This window comes from Bicyclus anynana, chromosome 2 (genome assembly GCF_947172395.1).
Source record: "Bicyclus anynana chromosome 2, ilBicAnyn1.1, whole genome shotgun sequence".
Lineage (NCBI taxonomy): Eukaryota > Metazoa > Arthropoda > Insecta > Lepidoptera > Nymphalidae > Bicyclus > Bicyclus anynana.
In genome coordinates, this window is record NC_069084.1 from 6,784,831 (window position 1) to 6,806,632 (window position 21,802).

The 21,802-nt window shown below is 35.1% G+C and overlaps 2 protein-coding genes across 2 annotated transcripts; both read right to left on the reverse strand.

The window, feature by feature from the left end:
* Positions 1–1,266: 1,266 nt before the first annotated feature.
* On the reverse strand, positions 1,267–9,753 carry LOC112045617 (uncharacterized). Its single transcript, XM_052885082.1, has 8 exons — positions 7,566–9,753; positions 7,207–7,429; positions 6,476–6,695; positions 5,676–5,935; positions 3,161–4,002; positions 2,578–2,800; positions 2,239–2,458; positions 1,267–1,558 (listed from the first exon to the last, which is right to left on the reverse strand). Exons 1-8 carry the CDS (start codon positions 8,388–8,390, stop codon positions 1,273–1,275), a joined length of 3,099 nt encoding a protein of 1,032 aa, XP_052741042.1. The 5' UTR covers positions 8,391–9,753; the 3' UTR covers positions 1,267–1,272.
* Positions 9,754–12,125: 2,372 nt separating this feature from the next.
* On the reverse strand, positions 12,126–20,678 carry LOC112045619 (UDP-glucosyltransferase 2-like). Its single transcript, XM_052885091.1, has 5 exons — positions 20,435–20,678; positions 19,890–20,092; positions 16,083–16,305; positions 13,588–13,807; positions 12,126–12,405 (listed from the first exon to the last, which is right to left on the reverse strand). Exons 1-5 carry the CDS (start codon positions 20,676–20,678, stop codon positions 12,126–12,128), a joined length of 1,170 nt encoding a protein of 389 aa, XP_052741051.1.
* Between the last annotated feature and the right edge of the window lie 1,124 nt (positions 20,679–21,802).

Sequence of the window (21,802 nt, forward strand, 5' to 3'; positions counted from 1 at the left end):
CAATAATTTGTACTTATCTATTCTTATGTACGCACATATACTCGTAAATCGGTACACCAATATCTGCCGAAAATTCTACCTTTGAGGAGCAAAATTGTTTTACTCGATGACGGAAGCAAGTGAAATGTTTTAAAAGAAATTGTAGATTTCAAAGACAGTGGCCTAGTTAACTAAAGTACGAATTCAATGTAACTTCTGAAGACTAGGCCATGTTTTAAATTTTACTCTAAAGTACTTATTACTTAAATATGAAGCCAACAGGATTACCTCAGAATCTTCTCTCTTTAAGGTTAAACCACTCCAAAACTAAGGAATATCGGAAATAGTTGCCAGAGAATTAACGTTGTAAGTACCTACCTGGTATCGGATGAATTCTCATAGAACTAATTCCTTAAATGTAATCTGAATTGAGATACAATGTATTCATATTATATTATGTAAACTGTGTCGTTGATCTAGTGAGGAATCATATAGGCACAGGGGAATCTTACCATTACAAAAAAAATTGTCTGAGAAACTTAAAAAAAAAAAATTAAACAAAAACCATTGCTTCTCAACTAACACTTCTATCATTCTCCAGGTATTCTTTAGATATTATTTTATTCTTTAGATGTTAATTTAAAATTTCCAAGATATTTCAGTTTACACAAAAAGTAACATCCGATGGTTCCTCGATCTGGTGCGAGAAATATGCTAATGAAACCTAAAGTTGAAAGAAAAGTATTTTCTTAAAAGGTTCTCTCCCGGGGGCATTTAGTCGGTAATTAGAGGAAGATTGTTTCTTCACGGACAATTAACAACAAATTACTGTTACGCCAAAAACGTTATGCTAATTAGTTAAACCTTTCTTACTGGAAAGCCCTGACCTCTATGCCGCAGATGGAAATATATTTACTACGAGATGTCCTTCGATTCACAGCTACGATTAATTTAGGATTTTGTTACAAATGGGTAATGACTAACCAGACATCAGTCAATGTTAATCTTTGGTAACATGGGAACGCTACCCGTTAAAGATAATGTATCCTAAGTACGGCCAATCTGCGATCAGTCCTAGGACTATAAAAAAAAATATCGCGAGTGTCAATGTCGAGGAGGTCGATTTTACCTATTAGGGTGATTAAGGAGTCCCTTCTTGTATCTTTTAGCTAGCCCTAATTGTATCCTTTACTTTGCATATTGGGGTGTAGTTCCTCAACTCTTAATTCCTTATTAATGCTATTATTTTGATACTTATAACTTATTGAATAAATAAATATGGGATATAATAACTTAGTTTATTTTAATTTTAAATTTTAAGCTTCTAAGCTGCAACTTAAATAACAGAAATCGTATCGCAAGTACAATCACAACAAGTAGAATCACAAATGCAGCCAAAACTGTTATTATTAGATCCACAGCATAATATTCCGTCCAGTGCATATGCGCGGCGGCGGCACGTAGATGCGTCGCTCCGCCGTGCCGCAGCACGTACTCCGTCCACCACACGGCACGCTCCAGCGGCGTCTGAGGTTGATCACGCATTATGTTATGCAGTTTGACTACATTTTCACGGTACCTGAAATACCGATAACAGTTTATATTTGCTTTGTATAATATTTATAGACGACACCCGATCTGTGGTTCCAGCTGAAAATCAGCGCTGCAAGCGTTAATTTAAAGGAGCATGTAGCATTATGCTGAGCTAGGGCCGTTTTCTGGGTTAAGCCACACATCGCGGGGGATTGTCCTGGGTGTATTGGAGATATTGCGATGTGTGGCATCCAATGTTAAAATAAACACTCTTTTTTATTTTCTTTCTTACCTATACCCAGATGGTCCACATATGTTAAGTGAGTGTTCTTGTAGTTAAACCGGCAACCCTGCTCTTCAGCAATACTGCTACTATTATTTTATAAGGATTAAATTGTATACACCGCCACTTCAGGAAATATGTATAATGTTGTAGAGATCATATCCACTGGGCTATCACGGCTCTAATATCGATACGGCTTTAAATTTAAATTATCGACAGATATGTAAATACTAGTAGTGTGCAGGAATAATTTAATTATATTTAGACTGTTATAAAACCTGAGATTTAAAATGTATGTGTGTGTAAAAACTAATATGGTCTAAGCATATGCACATAACAAAATACATAAAAATTGTAATATTAAAGTACAAATTATAAGTTATCCACAATAGTTTAGAAGAGATGTCTCAATCACCATTGGTAATTAAAAAAAACATCCTTACGTCTTATCACTGATAGCATTTTCAATAGCGTTCTTTAGTTTATCCTCAGTTATAGTTTCCAAGTCAACACGGATTCCAATATTAAGTTTTACATAATGTTCAGCATTAAAAAATTGATCTCCGAGAAACGGTATTACAACTAACGGTACACCGGCCATCAGAGCTTCATCGGTAGACTGTAGCCCTCCTTGGGTTATGAATAACTTCACATTCGGATGCTCTAAGAACAAATAAAGTATAAGCCTAGTATAATACAAAAATTTTAAATGTTATATTTCATTGTATAACAACTTCTCATATAAATATGGTAAATCAATGTATAATAAAAGTAATACTTACTTAATATATCTGATTGGGGTAACCATTTTGAAACTCTGACATTATGTGGGCGATTTGGTATTTCTTCTTTATCCCATCGACATATTATATCGTAAGGCAGTTGTGAGAATACATTTGTGAATATTTTCAATGTTTCAGTTGGTAATAACGAAGGTCTAGCGTTTGTACCAAAACTCAAGTATATCACCCCATTTTGAGACGAGTCCAGGTAAGTCTTGATATCCTATACAGAATGTCAAATTACGTTAATAGTGAAATAATAATAACCATCAACTCAACAACAAATTTGCAAATAAAAGTATAATATTAAAAATACAACTAAAGAAAGTTCAAATGTCTATTTTAATGATTACAATTTTTCATTAAAACAAATTATAAAACCAGGACGTAAAGAAAAGTTTGACATGTCTGTGTGCTTGTCTGTTGGCATCATAGCTTCAAAACTAATGATCCGATGAGCAAATCTAAAGGCGTCAGCATTTTTTTATTAGGATTATAGAAAGTAAGATTGTAGAATTGTCAGAGAATGATTATTCAAGCTTAACTAAATACTATAGAGATTAAAAAATATAGTTACTTGTACCTTTGGTAACTCCTGGTTAGGTTTTTGATGAATACCACCCAAATATATTATGTTAGGTGGAACGGGTCTATTAAAGTCCCAGATGGGATTAACGTTCAAAAATATAAGGTGTACATTTTTTTTCAATTCACTAAGAGTAGGTGTGTTAGAACCAAATAATCCTCTTATTACTTTATTTTGTTCTTCTTCATATTCTTCTAATACTCTGTCAATACTGTAGTCACTATACACCGCTGAAATCTTTTCCCATAAGGACAAATCATAAACTCTGCTTCGCAATGACGAAGGATACACAAGATAATTCGTCGAGGCTCCGGTTCCATAAACTGATCCTAACAAATTTCCTAACGAACTGAACTCTATTATTGGAACATTGTATCGATGTCCAAAACTTAAGGCAGGTCTCACACAAGATTCAACAAATAGTAAATCAAAAGATTTGCTTTTGTCCTGCAGGAGTTTCTGGACATCCTCAGACATCACTTGTGCTTCAAAAGTCTTAATCATTACGTGTAAAAATGTTTTAACTTCCACAGATGTCAAACGATTTCGTGCTATTTCTGTTTCTAAAATATCATTCCAAGCTTTGTAAGACAAATCATGGAGATCTATTTCAGTTAGATTTTGGGGGGCTTTTCCCTTGGGATATGCGGGATCTGTTGTTATCACTACAACTTCATGTCCACGTTTTGCTAATTCGTGCATTAAAGGACGAAACACAACTTGGTGACTAATAGATGCTGCTGGATACACTGCTAATATTCTTGCAGACTCCATCGCTTTAATCACATTAATAACACAATATATTTTTAGTAAGTAGTACATTGTTTGATTAGTAATATCTGAGACGGAGAATCAAGTACACGGACGTTGAATGAATGGTCGCAATTATTTTATAAAATATAAAAAAAAAACATGATAGGGCAATGTCATGTTATCTTTACAACGGTATTACAAAAGAGTAAACACCAGTCTGCATGTTTATCAATATTTGGAATAAAGCGAAAGAAAAAGAAGAGCATAAATACAAACCCTAACGTTTATTTATAATTTAAACTTAAAATTATATTAACTTAAAATTTTACAAATTTTATACACATGAATTTTTTTAATGGAATTTAATGTGAATTTTATAATTTACAATTTATGATGAAATGGTACAAATTCAACCACATCTCGAAATAATGCTTCAACCGCCCACTTAGAAAGTTGTCCATGTCTCTAATGCGATCCAAAATGGGAAATAGCTCATGAATAGAAAGCATTTTGTCTTAGACGAGCTGATGAAGCCTTGGCTGCAACAGAGATATCAGCTTGTTACTTTGCAATAAAACCTGAAGTCCATCGGCAGAGATTTTCAAATGCTGTTTTGATGTGTAATCATTATTCAATGTAGGTTCTTAATAAAAAATATATATACCTATTATTTTATTAAGTTATCACTGACTGCTAATTTAATAATTATTAATTAATATCTAAAATCTCTCTTTAACAAAAACTACAATAGTTAAAATAAACCTTCGAATTACCATTTGTATATGAATTCGATTTGTACTTTCCGATTTTAAATATTTACATTCAAAATGTTTTAAACGAATAAAGTTGGAGTGTTTTGCAAGTTAAAATTTTAGCTAACCTTCAAATATTGCAGAGTCATAATGATTTATCTTGTTGTATATGTTACGAGTATTATGTCACGCTTTAGTATAGTTTTAAAAACTTTGTTTACAGTTATTGCCATGTTATGATGATAACACATGATGTCAACTGCCTCGTTGGTTCAGGTGATAGCCTATGTGGTTTCGAATCACGAGGTCCTGGATTCGAATTGCGATACTCAAGACGTTTAAATCATAGAGATTTAGGATTTTCAGACAGTTCTTTCAGAAACGGCTTTAATTAACACAGCACTAACCTGGTACCGCCTTCAAATCGCACTGAGCAAACTGAGAAGGTAGCTCATACGATTTTATTATTCGCTTTTTAGTTTAGTAAAAACATTTTTATAATTTTTAAGTCGGTTGTATTTTTTTTTTATTTAATATTTGTTGTTTTAGCAGCAACAGAAATACATCATCTGTGAAAATTGTAACTAGCATGGTTCATAAGATACAGCGTAGCGACAGACTGATGGATGGGCAACAGTCTTAGCAATAATGAATGGGAACTTTGGGTGCTGAACTCTAAAAATGGTCAATATACAGCCAACAAAAATATCACTACATACAAGTATATAGTAAATATATTCCGTCGTGCGTATAAGTACTCGTAGATACATTTTTAATCTAAATACCAGCTATTTCTGAGAAATATTGGTAATGTACATTATTTATTATTGCTCCTAATATAAATAATATCTTATATCTTATTAAAAAAATTTCATTTGTATATTTATATTTCATTTATGAAGCAATAAGTCATATTGTTAATTTATATCCTAATCCTGAAAGGTCATAATATGCTAACTGTAATAATTAAAGATAATTATATTAAGTATTAATTTATTTCATCTTAATTTTGAAATCCTTCAATTGCATTGCTAATCGGGTGATGGTAAATATAATGACTATTAAAATAGCCAGTACTCCGAACACTAGAAGCATTACAACATCCATAGCGTAATATTTCGTCCAGTGCATATGCGCGCCCGCGGCACGTAGATGCGTCGCTCCGCCGTGCCGCAGCACGTACTCCGTCCACCACACGGCACGCTCCAGTGGCGTCTGAGGCTGATCGCGCATTAAGCTATGCAGTTTGACTACGTTTTCACGGTACCTGTAATAGAGATAGTTTCGCTTTTGATATCTGTTTAAAGTAGTAGTTGATGAAACTTACATACAAGTGGAAAAATCATGTATAACAGCGTACAATAAATTTTTATATTTTAGGTAGGTATACCTTCGAAATCTAGAAAGCATAGCATAGTTTGAGGTTTTAAGCGAAATATGTCTGTATTTACACCAGTAAACATTCCTATAAGTAAAGTTGCTACTATTTTTACATAGGTTTAAGTTTAGTTGCCACTCCAACATTTCATAATAATGCTAATACATTTCATAGGTAACTAAGCTAGGAAATAAAATCTGGATCAGTTTTGTCATTAACCATGCAGTAAATCTAGATTTATCCACTACTTGATAGTGTTTTGTCAAGTAAATCATTAATATTTACGTTATATGGTTTTCAGTGTTAAGACTAAATTGCATTGCAATATTAGTGACAAAAAAATAAATTATTCAAGCATTTACTTTTTTAGGTTGTCATCAACATATGTTCTGTGAGTATAACATTACAATTCTGTAAATATAAACTTACGTTTTATCTTGAATAGTTTTTTCAATGGCATTCTTCAGGTTTTTTTCAGTAATAGTTTCCAAATCAAGATGTATTCCAATATTTAGTTTTTCATATTGCTCAGCATTAAACCACTGATCTCCGAGAAATGGTATCGCAACTAACGGCACACCAGCATTAAGAGCTTCGTCAGTAGACTGTAGCCCTCCTTGGGTTATGAATAACTTCACATTTGGGTGTTCTAATAACAAATAAAGGATACTTTACGAGGCTTGTACAATGTGAATGTTTTTAAAATTTTGTAAAAAATGTAATAAAAACGGCTCATTTTAAAGGTAAAATTCAACGATTAATAAGCTTAAAGGTCGTAGCTCATAAGAACCACCCGGGACCCGACCCGCACCGCCTTGCCTCGAGTGTTAGTATTCTTTGTACGGATTTGCGTGGGCATGCGCTCACTACATCAACTCCGCACCATCACCGGATCGCCTCGCTCGTGAGGTGTCCTCGCGGCGAGTACGAGTGGTCGATGATAGCCCGTTGACACACGTGCATACCTAGGGGCAAACGCTGGCAAACTACTCTACTACTACTCTCAGACTACTCAGAAATTCGTTGACCACGCGAGGTTCACTGGTGACAACGCGTCGTCCAGCCGTGGTCCACCTGTCGACTACAAGTAGACGCCTAGCGACGAGGCGGTGTGGATCGGGTCCCGGGTGACTCTAATGAGCTACGATCTTTATACTTACTTAATAAATCTGATTGTGGTAACCATTTTGAAACTCTGACATTTTCTGGACGATTTGGTAGTTCTTCTTTATCCCACTTACATAATATATCATAAGGCAGTTCAGAGAACACATTTGTGAATACTTTCAATGTTTCAACTGGTAACAATGAAGGTCTTGCGTTTGTACCAAAACTCATGTATATCACCCCATTTTGAGAAGAATCTAGATAACTTTTGATATCCTAAAAAAGTCCTTTATTTTTAAAACAAATAGTTATCAATGCATAATTCAAAACAGATACTTGAACAATAAATAGCTAAGTTAAGTTAAGCTAATGAATAGCCAAAAACTATCTATTCAAATTATTAAAATTTTACCTTTGGCAAGTCCTTATGCAGGTTCTGATGAATACCACCCAAGTATATTATGTTTGGTGGAACGGGTCTATTAAAATCCCAAATAGGATTAACATTCAAAAACATCAGATGTACATTTTTTTTCAACTCACTTAAATCAGGTACGTTAGGTCCAAATAAGCCTCTTACTACCTTATTCTCTTCTTCTTTATGTTCTTCTATAACTTTATCAATTTTATAGTCATTATACACTGCTGAAATCTTTTCCCACAATGATAAATTATAGACTCTGGTTCGCAATGGTGAAGGATACACAAGATAATTCGTTGGTACTCCAGTTCCATAAATTGATCCAAATATACTTCCTAACGAACTGAATTCTATAATGGGTACATTGTATCGATAGCCAAAACTTAAAGCAGGTCTAACACAAGATTCAGTAAACAGTAAATCAAAAGATTTGCTTTTGTCTTTAAGAAGTTTTTGGACATCCTCGGATTTCATTTGTGCTTCAAAAGCCTTTGTCATCAAGCCCAAAAACATTCTCATTTCCACCGAAGTTATACGATTTTGACCCATTCCAGTTTCTAAAAGATCATTCCATATTTTGTAAGACAAATCATGAATATCTATCTCAGTTAGATTTTGGGGCGATTGTCCTTTAGGATACGCTGGATCTGGTGTTATCACTACAACTTCGTGTCCACGCTTTGCTAATTCGTGCATTAAGGGACGAAACACTACTTGGTGACTAATAGATGCTACTGGAAATACTGCTAATATTTTTGCAGGCTCGATTTTACCAATCAAAGAAATTATACAAAATAATTTAAATAACTTATACATTGCTGTTTGATAATATCTAACACGACGTATGAAATCAATGTAAGCTTATAAATGATTATATTTACTGTAAATAGTATGTTATTATATAGATAATATAACAGACTGATACACTCATAAACATCATGTCAATTATAAGAATACTGTAACAAAAATGTAGAAATCGAGTGTCTGTACATTGAAATCAAACATGATTTGGAATAAATTAAAAAAAACACTGTAGATTAAGATAACCAACTTTAGTGTTTTCTTCATTACTTCTACGCTAATTTCTACAATTACTAAAGGGGTTTATATCCGATAAACATGAAAAAAAATTGGTTTGTCTGAAGTTACATTTTATGTTTAAGTATTAGCGGCTTATTTTTGCTGTTTAATCTGAATTTTTCTTAAGAAAAAAGTTATCGTGAAAAATGCGGAGAACAGATGTCCACCATTGTACAGGTATATACTAATAGCTGATGTTCTAATTTTAGTCCATTGAAATGTTACATGATCTTTGCATTTTTTTGAGGACGCAATTTTATTTTTGGCGCATGTGTGAGGGTCAATAGAAGCTTTACCTCAAGTTTGTCGGGTCGTCACCATTGTCCCTTGGCCGCCATCTTGAAAAAAGGAGTGAAAACACTTTTTTGCGATATCTCTGATACTATGCATCTTACAAAAAATTTGTAATCATAATTTGAAGCAAATTATTTTGCCCACAAATATGCTTATATAACTTTTTGCCCATAATTAAAAAATAGAGTGTGTGAAAACTGTAAACAGTATGCGGTCCTCAAATTATGCACACCCAATACCTAACGCCTAATCTTGTTGATATGTGCAAACTATCACATTTAGGCTTTCATACTTTATAAGTCTCAGCCAGTGCTAGGAGTATCTGTTCGTTTGTTAGCGAGCTATAGGTATGATGAAATAGTCATAAACTTTTTAGAGCAACATTATTAGCTCATTTTAGAGCATAGCATTATTTTTGTGGCTGCTTTAAAAATAAATAATATAAAAATACCTTGTGTAGTACTCTCTATACACTACTCGTATAACTTTCACAAACACAGAAAACGTACACTTCCCTCCGCTCAAAGCTAACGCTTTATAAAACTACGATCCGTCCGATCTTAACCTACGCTAGTGTAGTCTTTGCCCACCGTCCAAAAGCGACCCTTAGGCCGCTTCAAACCCTACAGAATCATTTTCTGCGTCAAATCACGGGCGCGCCGTGGTTTTTACGCAATAATGACCTCCATAGAGATCTAGAATTACCGACAATAGCTAAGTACATGAAACAGCTCTCTCAAAACTATTTTGACAGAGCTGCCATCCATCCCAACCAACTAGTGGTTGAGGCCTGCAATTACACTCCCAACCTAAACGCTAACTGCAAGCAGAGGCGTCCCAAGAACGTCCTTTACGATCCAGACGATGACATAACAACCGACAATGCTTCCCAGGTAACACAATCACAAGCTACACAGCGTCTTCGCCGGCGAAGACGAGGTCCCCGATATCTAACGTCACCCGGACGTGGGTTTTCTAACTCACGATCTTGGGGGCGTCCGGACTGATTCACTCAGGTCACGGTTACCTCCTCCAGAATGGCCTTCTAAGCCGAGGTCCGAGTCTCATAGGAGACGCCCTTAGAGAGCCGTTCCGTCCTCTATCTTTCTTTCAGCCTTCGGGTCACATCAGGCGATGCTTCTGCGCTCGCCCAACCCCCCCGGTGACGCCGTAGTGGTTCCGCAGGGAGCTATCGGCACCTACTCAGACAGAAAAAAAAAAAAAAAAAAAGAAAACGTACACAATGCGATGCAATATTCATTAATGTAAGCATTGTATTGTATCTCAGTTGTTTATATAAATATCAGATGTCTGTCAATGTCAATGCGCTTATGCACTATACTATCTTATTCTATCATTCTATATTTATGTATTTGTTGGAGATCCGCAGAAGAACCAAAGTCTCCAACATAACGATGACAAATAAAATGAATGAAAGACACCGACTCAACGAGTTGCGAAGCTGAAGTGGTAATGGGCGGGGCACATAGCTCGAAGAGCCGATAGACGTTGGGGTCCCAAAGTGCTGGAATGGTGACCCCGCACTAGAAAGCGCAGTGTTGGTCGACCCCCTACCAGGTGGACTGACGACATCAAGCGAGTCGCAGGGGTTCGCTGACTGCAGGTGGCTCAGTATCGTGATGTTTGGATGTCCCTACAAAAGGCCTATGTCCTGCAGTGGACGTCCATCGGCTGATATGATGATGATGATGATGATGATGATGATGATGATGATAATGATGATGATGATGACGATGATGATGATGATGATTGTATAGTTGTATGTAAGTTGCTACATAATTAAATTATGTTCCAAACAGTTTCATTGTTTATTTTATTTTTTACGGTTTATGTACGTAATTCCTAAGCTTTTCGTTTTGCGCTAATTTTACTTCTCTTATATTATACTTATTAAGTAGTATTGTATATCTCTATTAAAACAATAATTGTACTAAATCAAATAAATATACGCACTACCTTTTACTTTAGCCGTTTTTGAAATAATATTAATGAAAAATTCCAAACAAACAAAGTCGAAGTCTCTTACTATGCCATATTTTTAGCTAACCTATTGATATTGCAAAGTCATTATTATTATAATAATATATATCTTCTTTTTACTAACCCACGAAAAAAAAAACAGAGGAAGTATTTTAATGTATGATAACACATAAGTTAGTAGTTAACTAGTTACAATCCGATTTTAATGAGTTAATCATTAAAATAAAATAGGACATTTATAGTGATTGAAATATTGTTAGGTTAATACAGTCCAAAATAAGACAAGCAAGCGAATTTACTAATTTGACAAACGTTATTAGAAATAATTATATGAAATTTACCAAATAGCCATTGTTATCAGTTCTTGAGTCACGTGATTCTTACCTATTCACTATTTATTTAATGCCAACTGATCAAAGTTGACATTGTAGGTAAGAAATGTCATCCGGTGCCAACCTGTCTTAGCTATGAATTATTCGTAGTGTAGTTATAATATTGATAACATGGTAAATTTTGTTAAACCTGGCTTTACGGAATACGGAGCATCGGAACTCATTAAGAACAAAACACACAGATATGGAAAATAATATATTGTAAACTTCTGTTGTAATGTAGTGGTAGTTTAATGATCTTGTCTTAATAGGGTACTAAAAGTAATAAAAATAATAAAACAATCTTTACGATTGTTTATTTCATCACAAGTAAATATAGAATTTCATTATTAAATAAATTTAGAAAGTTATTAAGTAAATATAGAATTTCCAACATGGTATTGAGTATTTAGAACTGCCCTGTTGGTCCTGTTGTGATTTCGGATCATGAGATGTTATCTTTGCTTGATATTTTATTTTCCTGGAAAGTTGTAGTGCAAAATCTCAGCCTGGATTTGAGAGGTTGAACATGTTACGATGTATGATGAGCAGTCTTCGTCAGACGTTGAGTCGTTTAACAAGTTCCAGACAAAATCAATTAAAAACAAACAGATTATGTTAAAGTGTCACACAAAATGCGATACACCCTGAGTCTGCCAACCCGCATTAGAGCCCAGCGGTGCATCCAAGCTTTATATCTCCTCTCTACTAATGACCGAGTACTGACTCTAATAGTAGGCCATTAATAAAAAAAATTAAAATTAAGATTGATTTAAATTTAATGCACAATGTTGTGGTATATGTTTTAACTTCTCTTTAATTTAATTTTTATATCCTTCAGCGAATCGCATATATATCGAATCGCAAATATAACAGCTATAAAAATAGTCAGCACTACAACCAATAGAAATATTACAACATCCATAGCATAATATTCCGTCCAGTGCATATGCGCGCCCGCGGCACGTAGATGTGTCGCTCCGCCGTGCCGCAGCACGTACTCCGTCCACCACACGGCACGCTCCAGCGGCGTCTGAGGTTGATCACGCATTATGTTATGCAGTTTGACTACGTTTTCACGGTACCTAAAATATAAATAATATTATAACAGCAGATATTTTCACAGAAATAGTATTTGGAACGAGCAGTTGATCCATCTGATGATAAGTAAAAACATGAACTTGAACAAATAACTTTTGTTTTTAACGTACACATCCATTGAAATAAAAAAGCATAGCATATCTTGATGTAAAATGTGCCTGATTTTACACTGGAAACCATTTGAATTAGAAAAGTTGCTACTAATTTTTCAAAAGGATTAGGTACACTTTAATTTAACAGTCATTTTAAAACACTCACACATTTTGTGCAAGTTACTCGACGACAATACAAATTAAAAACTATGCTATTTATAAAACTGGACCGACTTTATCATGAAACATGTAGTAAATCTAGCTTTATCAGCTACTAGCTGCGCCCTGAGTATACAGTATACATGTCGTAATTTAATTTTAACTACAGACTTCAGACAGGTTCTGAAACTTTCACCTTTATAATATTAGTGTAATTACTGTGATATGATGATAGCTCTATGCAACTTAAGTTTTTAACAATAGGTATATAATATATTTTCTTTTTTCGACACTGTCTTGCCTTGTCCTAAAGGAACTTTTTCATTTTACGGGATTTAAGTTTTATTTTTATAATATGTAGTTATAGATATGTAGGTTTTTTAATATTATTGTTTGACTAACCCTTCTAGAAATAAATTAATTTAAAAAAATAAAAAGTTTTATTTTAATTTAGCCTGAGACTCCAGCCACGAGAAATTCAGTTTATCACAAATCCAACGGGAACCATGATATTTTCCGGGATAAAAAGTGTGTTAAGCCACGGTAAAATCTATATCAAATTTAAATTTCAACTAAATCGGTTCAGTAGCCGCAGGGTAAAGGAGGAAAAAACCTCGTACTTACACACTTACACTCTTACACACACAAACTTTTAAAATATTAGTGTGACTTGATAATGTTTTGTAAAATAAATCTTTATTATTTAAGCAGATATTGTACAGAAAAAAATAATATTATTCTGAGCTCTGAAATGTAAATGTGTAAGTTTTGTGTTAAGGCTAAATTGGATTACTATAATGAGGCAAAAGAGGAAATGCTATTCCTGGTTATACCCGTAACATTACAATACAGTTATAAAAAACCTAAAATTGTATACAATCCCAAACGACCTTAGTAGTTTATAAGCATAATTACGTTTTATCTTGAATAGTTTTTTCAATGGCAATCTTTAAGCTGTCCTCAGTAATAGTTTCCAAATCTAGATGAATTCCAATATTTAGTTTTTCATATTGTTCAGCATTAAACCATTGATCTCCGAGAAATGGTATCACAACTAATGGTACACCAGCGTTAAGAGCTTCATCAGTTGACTGGAGCCCTCCTTGGGTTATGAATAATTTCACATTTGGGTGCTCTAAGAACAAATAAAAAATACAATTCGCAATACAACACTCGTTACGTTGCATGTTGAGTTTTTATTGTAACTTGGTAACACAAACCGTGTACTAATAATACAATAAAATATAATATTAGGAGGTAGCACATAGGATTTTATTTATCGCATTTTAATTTACTTTTGTGATTGTTGAATTTTTATGTCAAAAATATTTTATTGTTACACGGATTATGTTACCAAGTTACAATAAAAACTCTACACGCAACGTATAGAGTGTTGAATTGATGACGATGTTATTTTTCACTTTTTAGTTTAGGTACCAATGTTATTTTGAAGTTGGTGGAGATATTTTGTTAAAAAGATTTTATTATTTTTTTTAGAGTGTCTTTATATAAGTAACGAAAGCGCCACGGTACGGGCAATTACAGTATTTTCATTTTAACACAAATTTATTGAACCGATTTTCATGAAAATTAAATTTGACTAATCTGGAAATATACTCTTACAAACAAAATATGAATTTTCAAAATTGGTTAAGAAATGATATAGTTATGAGGTATCAAATATTAAAAAAAAAACATGAGTCGAATTGAGAATCTCTTCCTCTCTTTAAAAGTCGGTTAAAATAACAAAAAGTATACATTAGGAAATTCCGTAACATACACCAGAATATTTAAAATTAAATTGAAACAAAAATAATGACTAGTTTAGATTATTTGATATTTACTTATTTGACCTATTTGATATTTAGCTACAGTTAGAATTACTGTATCAACACATCTGACAGTAAATTCAAAAGGACAATGGTCTGGTGTTTGTTGATAGAATTCATAAGCGTCTACTAATGTAAACTATTATAGTTTGTAGAAAATAATTTATTTAATTTTTTGAAAAAGTCCACAATGTCTAATTATGTCCATAAACTAAAATATATACACATCAATTACATTTAAATAATTGAGTTTGGCAACCACACTATTTATACCAATATTACATCTATTGGACAACTAGGGACGCGCACGGCATCGAAAAGCTAGTATCGAATCGAATAAAGTATCGTCATTGAACTACACGTATTCAATGACATCAGTTTAATTTCAGTAGAACAAACATATAAACTAATACTTATAACGAATTAATATAATTATTTTAAAATATTACTAAATATTTTGATTTTCAAACGAGTATGTACCTACCTATTGCATTTAAATTACTTATTTCTAATCATGACAAAATACTGCTAAAGTTCACTCTTACTTGACGTCATTTTACATTTAACTAATAAAATAAACAAAATATTTATATATATTTTAATAATCAAAGGAAGGGAACAAGTGTTTACAAACATATTTATTGTTTAAGTATGTTCAACATGATTTTAAATAAAGGTAAAAGAAAGGAATTTCCTGAAAATTATCGATTACACAAGTAACAGTATCGAAAGGAGATCGATAATCGTTAATTGATACTATAAAGTATCGATACTTTTACGTGTTCCTATGACAAGTCATGCACTAACAATTCAACTATGAACTGTCAATTCAGTTGTTACATCGCGTCGTATTTTCGTTGTTTGCGTTCCTATGCTTCTTGTAAATCTTGTATTTTTTTGATATCAACTGATTTTCCGTAATTACACCCTTTTTAACGACCGCTTCACTGTTTATGGACACCGATTCTCCCGCTTTTTTGTTGGTTTTTAGATTTAATTAGGAAGATTATTTTTTTATAGTATGTATATTATCAATGTCTAAAAGAAAAAAGGGGAATCAAACCTACTTTTCATGTTCTTTGATCGAACCTAAATACCCGGCTGCATAATCATGGAATAATTAAGACTTTAATTTAAAAAGTAGGTATCTATTCGTTGTTGACAAAACATAACCTTTAAAACTTCAAACATAAATATCTTGAATTCCAGACTTGACATAATACTAAGCCTTAAGAATAAATTGTTAATAAAATAATTATCTATCATTTTATATTTTTTTCATTCATAGACGCTTGAAAAAAATGTCAGCAAAAATTTGTTTGGGAATAGACCATTGTCCTTTGGTCAGTTTTTGTGTTAAGGAATATGGATTTGATTTTAAATGAAGAAATTTACATGTTTTCAGTGACATGTTTTCAGAGAGTTAGAAATAACCTTAATAATAAATCATGCCATAAAGGAAAGTTGCTATAAATATAAGGGGGCAAAGTCCTGGCGGCGGCCTGGGGTCGTAATGTTCGGCGATTCTAGTGTTAAATATCAACTGCACTTTATAAAGATAAGCAACGAAGTAATACTTACTTAATAAATCAGACTGTGGTAGCCATTTTGAAACTCTGACATTTTCTGGACGATTTGGTAATTCTTCGTCATCCCATTTACATAATATGTCGTAAGGTAGTTGAGAGAACACATTTGTGAATAACTTCAATGTTTTAACTGGTAACAATGAAGTTCTAGCGTTTGTACCAAAACTCATGTATATCACTCCTTTTTGAGAAGAGTCTAGATAAGATTCGATATCCTAAAAAAACTTATATTGTTTTTACTAGATTTTATATATCTATACTAATATTATAAAGCGGAAAAGTTTGTTTGTTTGTTTGTTTGTTTGTTTGATTGAACGCGCTAATCTCAGGATCTACTGGTCCGATTTGAAAAATACTTTCAGTGATAGATAGCCCATTTATCGAGGAAGGCTATAGGCTATATTTTATTTAAAAAAAAATTAGGGATCCTTCCTAAAACTCCAATAATGTAACCCAAGGTGTACATGGCGCCTTCCCAACAGTCTGCTAATTCCCTCAAGCATTGTCATTGCTATTCAAAAGGCCAAGGGGTTGCAAATACAGCAGCGTCATTCACTCGCAGCACACATCATTTTCTACAAAAAATGTCGCGACAGCATATATCTATCTATCTATCTATACTATAATAAAAGAGTAGAAATCGAGTGTCTGTACTTTGACCAAATTTAACTAAAATCAAGTTAGGGCAATTAGAAATGAGCAATAGAATACAAAATATATTTTTTTATTTTTTTTGCCTGTCTGTCTGTCCTTCTGTCTGGTTGTTCGCGCTATTCTCTGGTTCTTCTGAACGGATTCTGATGCAGTTTTCACAAATAGATTAAGCAAAGTTCAGGGCAACATATAGGCTTTGTTTCATTTAGATCGGACAGATAGAAAAAAAGTTATCTTGAAAAAACCGGATTGCTTAAATTGATTCGCAGGCGTTATTTGGAGAAACGAGTTTTCCACTAAAACTGTGTAATATCGACATTAAGGCACATATTCTATACTCAACTGACCAATTTGTTTGTTTATTTGGTTGAACGCGCAAAGCTAATCTCAGGAACTACTTAAAAGTTCAGGTTCAAACTGAATAATCCTTTTTGTGTTTAAATAGTCACATTGTCTACTTTTTTATCGTATAATGTTATGCAAGATTTATTACTATAAAAAGAGCACGAATTTGGCGCAATAGCTATTGAATACTTATCTATATACTTATAATAAAACTGTAACAGGTCAAATTACAGAACTTTTTGATTAATTTAAAAAAAAATATATCATAGGGCATTATACAACCGATACTGAATTCAAAAACATTTTTTTTCGATTATTTGTCTGTCTGTCCCTATTTTTTGGTGATCGGGCATCACACTGAAACTACTAAATGAATTCAAATGAAACTTAGCACGGTTTGAGAACATAATACGGGGCAGGTTATAGAATTCTTTTTATAGCGAAAATAAAATCAGAAGGGGGTGAAATAGGGGTTGAAAGTTTGTACGTAAACTTTATTATAGACCGGCATTTGGCCGGGAGTTTGTGATAGGGTCTTTGACCGTGACTACGGCTGGGTATTTTACCCAAACAAAAAAAAGCGCGGCCTTCGGTCGGGGGGTTGTAATATGGCCTCTGATCGTGGCTACGGCTGGGCATTTTTCCGATGCACAAAAAACGGAACGCGCGGCCTTCGGCCGCGCACCGTATTGTAGCCCGGCCTTTAGCCGGGAGTTTGTGATACAGCCTTCGACCGTAACTACGGCTGGGCATTTTACCCAAACACAAAAAACGGAACGCGTGGCCTTCGGCCGGGAGTGTATGATACAGCCTTCGACCTTGACTACGGCTGGGTATTTTAGCCAAGCAAAAAAAAGCGCGGCCTTCGGCCGGGGATTTGTAATATGGCCTCTGATCGTGGCTACGGCTGGGCATTTTTCCGATGCACAGAAAACGGAACGCGCGGCCTTCGGCCGTTTACCGTATTGTAGCCCGGCCTTCGGCTGGGAGTTTGTGATACAGCCTTCGACCGTGACTACGGCTGGGCATTTTACCCAAGCACGAAAAACGGAACGCGTAGCCTTCGGCCGGGAGTTTGTGATAAACCCTTCGACCGTGACTACGGTTGGGCATTTTACCCAAGCACAAAAAATGGAACGCGCGGCCTTCGGCCGGGGGTTTGTAATATGGCCTCTGATCGTGGATACGGCTGGGCATTTTTCCGATGCACAGAAAACGGAACGCGGAACCGTACTGTAGCCCAGCCTTCGGCCAGGAGTTTGTGATACAGCCTTCGACCGTGACTACGGCTGGGTATTTTACCCAAACAAAAAAAAGCGCGGCCTTCGTCGGGGGTTTGTAATATGGCCTCTGATCGTGGCTACGGCTGGGCATTTTTCCGATGCACAAAAAACGGAACGCGCGGCCTTCGGCCGCGCACCGTATTATAGCCCGGCCTTTAGCCGGGAGTTTATGATACAGCCTTCAACCTTGACTACGGCTGGGTATTTTAACCAAGCAAAAAAAAGCGCGGCCTTCGGCCGGGGGTTTGTATTATGGCCTCTGATCGTGGCTACGGCTGGGCATTTTTCCGGTGCACAGAAAACGGAACGCGCGGCCTTCGGCCGCTCACCGTATTGTAGCCGTATTGTAGTTTATGATACAGCCTTCGACCGTGACTAGGGCTGGGCATTTTACCCAAGCACGAAAAACGGAAAGCGTAGCCTTCGGCCGCGCACTGTATTGTGGCCCGGTCTTCGGCCGGGAGTTTATGATACAGCCTTCGACCGTGACTACGGCTGGGTATTTTATCCAAACAAAAAAAAGCGCGGCCTTCGGCCGGGGATTTGTAATATGGCCTCTGATCATGGCTACGGCTGGGCATTTTTCCGATGCACAGAAAACGGAATGCGCGGCCTTCGGCCGCTCACCGTATTGTAGCCCGGCCTTCGGCTGGGAGTTTGTAATAGAGCCTTCGCGCACTGTATTGTAGCCCGGCCTTCGGCCGGGAGTTTATGTCACAGCCTTCGACCGTGACTATGGCTGGGAATTTTACCTAAGCACGAAAAACGGAACGCGTAGCCTTCGGCCGCGCACTGTATTGTAACCTAGCCTTCGGCCGGGAGTTTGTGATAGACCCTTCGACCGTGACTACGGCTGGGCATTTTACCGATGCACAAAATACGGAACGCGCGGTCTTCGGCCGCGCACTGTATTGTGACCCGGCCTTTGGCCGGGAGTTTGTGATGCAGCCTCCGACCGTGGCTACGGCTGGGCATTTTACCCAAGCACAAAAAAGTACGTACTTTGTTGTGCATCCTCTTTCGTCCGGGAGTTTGTGATAGGGTCTTCGACCGTGGCTACGGCTGGGCACTTAACGCAGACACAATTAATTGCACGCCGGCCGTCGGCCGGGGGCTGGATAGGGCCTCCGACGATGGCTCCGACTTTGCATTTTACCCAAGCACAAAAACCGCGCACATTATTGTACACCGGCCTTCGGCCGGGGCTGTGATTTTATAATTTTTATATATAAAACATACGAAAATATAAATAGAAGGGGCGACGGCGTCGAAAATGTACATCGATTTTCACGCGGACGAAGTCGCGGGCACCTGCTAGTTTTATAATATATTTTTGATATTTATTTACTAGAGCCTCAATAGCTCAACGGTAAGAGCGGTCGGATTAACGAGGGGTGTTAGTTCGATTCCCGCCCCGTTCGACTATTGTCGTACCTACTCTTAATACAGTCTTTCCTGACTAGAGGGGTATCGGAATATTAATCATATTTAAAAAAATATATATATTAAAACTTTACCTTTGGCAATTCTTTATGCGGATTCTGATGAATACCACCCAAGTATATTATGTTAGGTGGAACGGGTCTATTAAAATCCCAAATAGGATTAACATTCAAAAATATCAGATGTACATTTTTTTTCAACTCACTCAAATCAGGTACGCTAGGACCAAACAAACCTCTCACTACTTTATTTTCAACCTCTTCGTGTTCTTCTATAACTTTATCAATTTTATAGTCATTATACACTGCTGAAATCTTTTCCCAAAAAGATAAATTATAGACTCTGGTTCGCACTGGTGAAGGGTACACGAGATAATTTGTTGGGACCCCAGTTCCATAAATTGATCCAAATATACTTCCTAACGAACTGAATTCTATAATCGGCACATTGTATCGATAGCCAAAACTTAAAGCGGGTCTAATGCAAGATTCTGTAAGCAGTAAATCGAAAGATTTGTTTTTGTCTTTAAGAAGTTTTTGGACATCCTCAGATTTCATTTGTGCTTCAAAAGTATTGGTCAATACATCCAAAAACATTTTCATTTCCACTGAAGTTATACGATTTTGACCCATTCCAGTTTCTAAAAGATCATTCCATATTTTATAAGACAACTCATGAATATCTATTTCAGTTAGATTTTGAGGTGATTTCCCTTTCGAAAACGCAGGATCTGGTGTTATCACTACAACTTCGTGTCCACGTTTTGCCAACTCATTAATTAAAGGACGAAACACTACTTGGTGACTTATAGATGCTACAGGAAATACTGCTAATATTCTCGCGGGCTCGACTTTGCCAATCATATAAGTTACACAAAATATTTTTAATAAGTAGTACATTGCTGTTTGATAATATTTTAGACGTCGAATCAGTTAGGTGTAAGTTTAAGAATGATCATAGGTATATAATTTGGTATGAGTACTATGTCAAAAGAAAGAGATATAACAGATTGATACACTCATATATTATATTTGTAACAACGCATCGAGTGTCTGTACATTGAAATAGAAAATGATATGGAGCGGATAAAAGAATGACTGCAGATAACAGAAAGTAACTTTATTGTCTTTCTGCATTATGTTTGTGGTAATTTTCGCAAAACTTAATAAATGTTTTTAAATATATTTTCATAAAAAAATTAAGCTATGACTAAAGCAACATATTAATGGTTTATTTTTTGTTAATTATCAAAATCGGTCATGAGAAAGACGTTATCAGCAAGAATGTGGACAAAGTCGTAGGCGTTTACCACTATACAGATAAAATAATTCTTTAAGCTTCCTGACTAATTAATTATAGAAATATAAAAACAGTAGGTTCACTGATAATTTTATTTTAGAATAAAATATAAAAAAGTGCAATAACATGACGTATATATTATCAAATTTGATCTTTTGTAATTAAAAGAGAATAAATGCGGATTTACATTTGTCTGACGTGTCGTGTCGTGACACGTGACGCGTTAGGACAGAATCGGTATCATTTTGTATGGTAACGTTTACACTTATGTGTGGTGACATATCGTGATGGCTTCTGATGCGTCGCATACAAAATGTATGAAACCGATTCTGTTCTGATGCGTCACAACATGAGTCAGACAAATGTAAATCTGCCTTAAATCTTTGCTGTCTATCATTATGTCAGCAAACTTTGTCGTAAAAATATACCAATTGTTAAAAATAGTAAATTTTTTTACAAAGCGTCTATTTTTGCCATTTTTGCTCTAACAAATATAATAAAAATAATATATTAGTGCTGCACTAATATATTATTTTTTAACGTCACGTGTCACGACACTACACGTCAGACAAATGTACATTAAAAATATACCAATTGTTAAAAATAGTAAATTTTTTTTACAAAGCGTCTATTTTTGCCATTTTTGCTCTAACAAAAAATAATATATTAGTGCAGCACTAATCAGTAT